General features: G+C 32.7%; 2 protein-coding genes across 2 annotated transcripts; one reads left to right on the top strand and one right to left on the bottom strand.

Annotated features, from left to right (window-relative positions):
• Positions 1 to 489: 489 nt before the first annotated feature.
• Positions 490 to 1539, bottom strand: LOC107419908 (VQ motif-containing protein 4). Its single transcript, XM_016028742.4, has one exon. It carries the CDS (start codon positions 1197 to 1199, stop codon positions 624 to 626), a length of 576 nt encoding a protein of 191 aa, XP_015884228.1. The 5' UTR covers positions 1200 to 1539; the 3' UTR covers positions 490 to 623.
• Positions 1540 to 5277: 3738 nt separating this feature from the next.
• Positions 5278 to 7096, top strand: LOC107419910 (uncharacterized). The gene is made up of 3 exons (XM_016028750.4): positions 5278 to 5720; positions 6535 to 6684; positions 6771 to 7096. The coding sequence occupies exons 1-3, from the start codon at positions 5490 to 5492 to the stop codon at positions 6846 to 6848; spliced, it is 459 nt and encodes a 152-aa protein (XP_015884236.1). The 5' UTR covers positions 5278 to 5489; the 3' UTR covers positions 6849 to 7096.
• The last annotated feature ends 10 nt before the right edge of the window (positions 7097 to 7106 follow it).

Below are 7106 nucleotides of genomic sequence, written 5' to 3'. Positions count from 1 at the left end.
ATTGAAGTCAGTTAAGCAATTAATAAATTTATATAAAAAAAAATGAAATAGTCCAATTTGACTAGATTTTTATGTCGCTCTAATTCTAGAAGTTTGGCACTCGGGAAGTATATATGTCAAATTATAAATACAGTCACCACCGAATATTTACGTACTGAACTATCTATGTAATTGATAAGATTCACCACTACTATCTTTATTCCTTTCTTTTTTTTTTTTAACCCAAAAAAAAAAAAAAAAGGGGAAAAAAAGAAAAATCTGTTAAACACTGTATCAAGTGCACCTTATTTCGAATCAATAAGGTAGGATCTGCCAAATTAATTAGCTTGTAAGCTCTTGTTTGCAAACTTGTCAATGGAGAAATAGAAATTGATCAAATTAAGCAACACATTGTACGTCTAGATCACATAAATCAGAACCATAATTAACCATGCACAAAGAAGAAGATATATACATAACTGATATATCAGATATTGATTAAACACCGAATAAATAAAATAAATTATATATAAAATAAGAGAGAAGTTCATGCAACAATCAACATTCCAGTCGGAGATAAAAACCATTTTCAACAAACCCAAAAAAAAAAAAAAAAAAAATTAACTTTTTTTTTTTTTTTTTTTTCATGAATCCCGAGTTTTGGGGGAAGTAAGCGGGAACAGGGTCAAGAGCTCCGGTCGCTCGGACCCTCTTGGCGTACTCAGCGGCGACGGGTGCAAATAAAACCCCTTCTCAGCTATTGCCCTCTCCTCCTCCGAAACCGCCGGCGACGATGGCGACTCGGAGCCAGAACTCGGGAAGAAGAGTGAGTCAGACCCAAGTGGGGTGACCGGACTCTGAATCGGCGAGTCAAAGAGATGATGAGGTTGGCGAGGAGAGTGATGAGTGGGTGAGCTTCGGAGAGTAGCCAGGCTGAGCTTGATCTCCAGCTTTCTCATGGTCTGTCTCCGGTCTTGGAGCTTGAAAGGTGACCGGCGAGGGCCGGTTGGGTCAACGGGTATATTTGTGGGTTTGGGGGAGACTCTGGTTGGGAGGGTGAGAGGGAGTTTCTCGGAGTCACCGGATAAACCGGTCAGCTTCTGGACTAAGTCCCTGAAGGTATTAGGGTCTGCTTGAACAAAGGTTGTTGGTGTTGGAGATGTTGGTGATGGTGAAGAAGAAGAAGAAGTAGTCATGTTGTTATGAGGAAGCTTTTCCATCTTTTGAAAAAAATTAAAAAAATAAAATTAAAAAAATAAAAAGGTAGAAGAGAGGTTTTTAATTTTATCAAGGTAATAGAGATGTAATAGTTTCTGAGTTTTCAAGTAGGAAAAAGGAGATTTTCATGGTTATTTTTGCTTTGCTATTTTCAGAGATGATAAAGGAAAGTGTGAGAGAAAGAGAGATATAGATTTTAGTCAGAGAGACTGAGAGAGTTTAGAAATTGGAAACGAATGTATAATAAAGGGCAATAGGTGCTATGAGGTTTTTATAATGGCGACTTTGAAGTTTAAAGGGTTTTTAGACAACTTTTGGTTGGATTTGATATGTTGTATATTATATTGTCTATATGTATGAAATATGGGTTAAGTACATGGTTTTTATAAATTAATTTAAATGAAAGTTACAGAGGAAACCTCTTAAACTGTAGCAAAATACTTCAGACTCATTAATTGCCCAGATAGAGAAATTGGGTGCCTTTTTTTGGGAAAGGAAAATGGTTTTCAAGAATCAAAAACTATATTAATTAGTTTAAGAAGATTTGAATACTATTGCATGACTTGGCTATAAGATATTATTAATGTAATTTTGAAGAAAGAGAAAATGTACAAGTCTAACAGTAAGATGGCAAATTGTTCCATTAAAGAATAATAATAATAAAATAAGAAAAAAGAAAAGCGAAAAAAGTAAAACAGTTGGTTAAGACTTGAACATTCAATTGTTAGAACATCAGTGATTTCAAAACCTCGAAAATAATTTACCACCATTTGTTTATTTAATTTTAAATACCAAATATATATTATCCTTTTGTTTCTATATATTTATTTATTTAATTTGGTGTTTAGATATTAATTGGTTAGGTGAGAACAAAAGTTTGCATTTCCATGACTTTTTCCCCATCATTTGATTAGGCTCTTCTAGATAAACAATAATTGAATTTTCATATTTGCTATCAAAATCGATATCTAATTTTAATCATTGCATTCAATCTTCCATTGTGTAAACCAAATAGTTTCTTCCAAAACTAAAAGTGCTAACCATCAAGTATAGTACTGAAGAGCTATATATTATATAATATTCTTAATATGCCTTTTATTTTTTTTATTTTAATTGTGTTTGATAAAGATCATCGATAAAATTGAAAATTGATATTTATGAGATCATGCATGGAAATTGTTAGAGCCTACAGATTAACTGTTTATCGATTTCAAATTCTCAATAGGAAAACTCTTAACTATGATATACGGGAAATTAAGAGAACTAAAAAAAAAAAAAAAAAAAATGCTGATGTAGAAGTCATGATCTTATATTCACATATAACTCCGACAAGTTTGATTTTTATTTAGTAACTGAGCATAAAAGTCTTGTTTCGATAAGGTTCAAAGTTCATCTATTTACGTTTGTATTATATAAATTGTAGCGCAGAGAATATCTATGTGTGAATGATATATACAGACACACATATGTGCACGAAGCTTCCCACCTATCTCCCTTCCTCTCCTTCTTACCCAAGGTAATAATAGTTAATAAAATCTCCTTCCTCTGCTTTTCCTATACATCCCTTATATGTATAACTTTTCTCCCCTTTTATGATGTTGTCTCTCATTCATAATCAATATTGGTATTACGTTGAATAAATATAAAATTCTAATAGAATATTATATGGGTGGTCTGTAATCAACAACATATGCTGTGTACCTTGAAAATATTGGACAGAATGACACAAACGTGAGATCCTAATAATTAAAATTAAGTTACTAAACAAATAAATTAGATATGAAGAGATTAGCGTTTACATCCACAAATCTTCCTGAATAAATTAGGAGAGATCAATTTTATATATATATATATATATATATATATAAACATATCTCCGGAAATAAGTTTCTTCCTGGATGTGCGAATCCAGCCTTTCCAAACAGGCCGGCATTGTAATATTGACAAAATTTTATGTATGGCTTTGATAAAGTGGATGATGGAAGCAGAGCAGGGTCGCAATTATTGTCCTACATGATTAAGAAGATGATGAACTTCAGGCCTGCCATGGCGGGTCCTTTCAAGGGTGCTATTGATCAGACTGTATATATGTCAGCAAGTTAAAAAAAGCTAAATAGCTGATAGGCATAATACATATATGTGGAATTCTTTTCCCACTGAAGACATAACGAGAACACTAACCCTTTTCAGTTTGAGAGAGAGAGAGAATGCACAAACATATACAAATATATATATATATATATACATAAATGTCTGTGTGTGCGTGTAGGGTTTGTCCATGGAATTCATGATTGTGCCAAAAGGAGATCCACGAATAACAGGATACTGTGCATACATACTCTTCTTGTCAATGCTTGGCCTTGTCCTGGTCACGAAGCTTGCCTTATTTTTAAGAAAAGAGATCCATAAAAGGGCTAGTTTGCTTTCGGGAGAAAAGAAACTAAGTACCTAATTAAACTAGAGATAATATATTATTACACATCTTTTTCAAGTTATATATATATATATATATATTTACTTGCTGACACATAAGCAAATCTTTTATTGACTGTGAGGGGAAAGTAGATCAATAATGAAGCACAAAAAGGTAAGAAATTGAAAGTATGTCAGGCATATTACCATATTAGAGAACCAAGAAGGAAACATGAAAGGAACAACTAGCTCAAAATGTTTCCCATTTACACCACTAATTAGACCTTTTAAGAGTGCAATTTAAACTTCTAATAAAGAAAACAAGTTTATTACGTGTTTAAAAAGGTTTTATAAAAGAAAGAAGGAGAGATAGATTATCCATACACATTGCAATTGTAACATCCATCTCATTTATGCAACACAGGAAACAATTTCTAGTTATGGATTGGAAAGTTGGGAGTAAATTGGGCTTCCTCACTGGACCAAACTTATAATTGGGCTTATCTTATTTAGAAGCCCACGATGAAAGGGCATAAACCCTAACCAAATAGGCAGGCCTAGTCTCTTCTTTGGTCTTTACTGCTTTCCTAGTTTTTTTGTTTTTTCTTTAAAAAATAAAAGGAAAAGTTACAAATTTTGAAATAGAAAAATTTTTCTTTTGCAACTCTCACCTAATTTCTTTTTATATTTTTTATCAGTAATTCCATGTTTATCCCCTTGAACCAGCATAGTTGAAATATTGTTCATTAGGTTTTTTGCTAAAATTTCTCCTCCTTAATTTATTAAAAAAAGAAAAAATAAAAAATAATGCCTCCTTGCAAAAAAAAAAATAAAAAAAATTGGAATTTAAAATAAAATTTTCATGTCTTTTTCAGCAATGTCGTGCCTTACAGAATTATACTGTATTTAAGAATGATTTTCTCACCGATTATTTTGCTTCGTATTTTGCATTCAATTTCAATATTCTGTATTTTTGTTTTCGATGTTCAGTTGAGATTATCTTATTGCGATTTTTATCTTATGGTAATCTTACCAATCAAAAATATATATTTATATATATATTTCGCACAAGGTTGGATCGGTGGTGGCTGGGTTTGGGCTACCTGATTTGTGCAATGACTCCCGGTTACGGGTCAGACTTCCCTTGGTCCGCCCGCTTTATGTACAAAACGTTGTACCCGACGTCAATCCAATTTGCTGATTCCGACCTGTTCTCTTTTTTTTTTTTTTTTTAAATCCATTTTTTCTTTTTTTGGGACTCAAATTGAAAATTATATTTTATTTATTTCAGAAAGAGAAAACGTAACAAGAAAAATATATTCCTAATTAAAAATATAATTTCCATGCCAAACAAAAGTTAAAAATATAATTTTTTTTGGTTAGGAATTTCTTTGGATTTTTATTTTATAATATTTTTTCTATAAGATTAACTTATTATTTTATTTTATCTTATTCGTTATTACCCAAGATTCCAAATAAGAGTACAGTTTGATTGTTATCTTATTTTATTTTAAATAAAAATTCTATCTCAATGAAAATAAATAATTAAATAAAGACATATAAACTAAAATTCGTGTTTTATAAAAAGTCAATTTGGAGGTTTACCCCCCAAAAAAAAAAAAAATCAATAAAGAAAGTTGATATTTCCAATAGGTCCTAAACATTTTCTTTGCTTTTGCTACATTGTTTTTCCGGTCCAATTTATATTTTTCTTCTTTGAAAACAAGGGAACTCACCGTAGCTTTGTGGCACTAGAAAGTCCACAATCCGCCTCCTTCGAAAAAATAAAAAAAAAAAACACAAACGAAATACCGTAAACTCTCTCAAGAACTATAACTTGAAGAAGAAGAAGAAGAAGAAGAAGAAAAAGAAGAGGAAAAATGACGAGTTGTATGTTATGTAGGCCAGTGGTTGTGGCCAAACCGATCCACAACAAAAGCCTCATATCGTCGACGAGGGCCGTAAATGGTGCTGGGTTTGTCGTACCTTGTGGTACAAATAGGAGTTATCCGTGTTCTAGGGTTTGTGGCGTGCGTGCGTCAATGGTAGACTCATTCGAAAGCTCCTCTAATTTCGTCAAGCGAATGGAACGAGTCTGGTTAATCTCTCAGGTATCTATCATATTTCTTTATCTGTATCCTTATATTTAATTCTTTTTTTTTTTTATGTATTAATTTCTAATTTATGTCTGGCAAAAAAGCATTTTGTTTAGTCACTTTAAATTTTTCTTGATGCTAGCAATCTGTTAACTTTGTCGATTGCGTGGGAGGAGAATTTTGGGAATATAGGGGCTTCAGCTTGTATATTCATTGACTGGGTTTGGTGTGTTTTGGCTTATACAGTCACTCTACTATCGAATTCTGTGAAATTAAGTCTACTAGTATAATGAGTTTTGGAGTAAAAATTACATTCGAGTTTCTGCTTAACTTTTTTTTTTTTTGTGCGGATTGGGTATCCAGATTTTAGTTGAGCAATGCTTCAAATTAATTGACATGTCAAAATTTTGTATTTGTATTTGCTTTTGTTATGACCATGGGAATGGGATGGGACACATAAAGGAGGTATGTGTTTCCCTGCAGAGTCTACACAAGAATCCTGTAAGCTTGGAAGGGCGTCCTGGAAATAATTCCAAAACCTTCCACTCTATCTCATTATAGCCATTTTTTGCAGGTAGCAAAAATACTGTTCCTTGAGTAACAATACAGTAAGACTAGAATGCATATGTTTCATTCTGGAAACTGAGCTTAGAAGAATTAGATTATGATATCGGTTTTGGGATAAGTTTCAAAGGAAGTTTACAATAATCAAATAGGAGAACCTGAAGGTCGTCAGTTCAGCTATAACTCTTTGGATATTCCTAAGGTTGTATTTATGATATGGTATCTAGTTGTTTCCTAACTCTGTGTTTTCTATGGATATATACAGCAACCAAGTCCAGTTGCTTGTTCATCTTGCAACTCAAATGGGAATATTGAATGCAAATGGTGTGCTGGTACGGGCTTCTTTATCCTTGGTGATAACATGCTCTGTCAAGTCCCTTCCAAAAATACTACTTGTGTAATATGCGCCGGAAAGGTAAATAAAATTGTCTAGAGCAATCGCATCATGCTATCATAATCTGTTCCTACAACATAATGAATGTCTAATGTGTAATTTTATAGGGATCAATGTGCTGCTCCGATTGCAAGGGGACTGGTTTTCGTGCCAGGTGGTTAGGGGAGCCTCCTATATCCAAATAGCAGCGTTCTTCATCAGGCTGTTGAAAGCTCTAATTCTCGAGGCTGTAAAGGCATCATAGCGACTTCTTATTCATTGTCTAATATCTTATACGATGACAGCTGCTTTGACGCTATACTACGGGTTAAACCTTCAACTGTTTTAACTTCGTAGTTAACAATTCATCCCCCAAGACACAAGACATGATACTGTATTCTATTCATTAAATTCTTGGAATATAAAATAATGTTTTTACAGATTTATAATTTAAGTTGTTTAGC

This window comes from Ziziphus jujuba, chromosome 5 (assembly GCF_031755915.1).
Source record: "Ziziphus jujuba cultivar Dongzao chromosome 5, ASM3175591v1".
Classification (NCBI taxonomy): Eukaryota; Viridiplantae; Streptophyta; class Magnoliopsida; order Rosales; family Rhamnaceae; genus Ziziphus; species Ziziphus jujuba.
Note: the sequence above shows the minus strand (reverse complement) of the source record. Positions and strands in the feature narration are given on the sequence as shown.

What these genes read in the sequence shown, in the direction of transcription:
- LOC107419908 (XM_016028742.4), bottom strand. Translation starts at nt 1,199, where the DNA reads ATGGAAAAGCTTCCTCATAACAACATGACTACTTCTTCTTCTTCTTCA.
- LOC107419910 (XM_016028750.4), top strand. Translation starts at nt 5,490, where the DNA reads ATGACGAGTTGTATGTTATGTAGGCCAGTGGTTGTGGCCAAACCGATC. An exon ending in GAGTCTGGTTAATCTCTCAG is followed by an intron (nt 5,721 to 6,534) that starts GTATCTATCATA and finishes GGATATATACAG; the next exon opens with CAACCAAGTCCAGTTGCTTG. An exon ending in GTGTAATATGCGCCGGAAAG is followed by an intron (nt 6,685 to 6,770) that starts GTAAATAAAATT and finishes GTAATTTTATAG; the next exon opens with GGATCAATGTGCTGCTCCGA.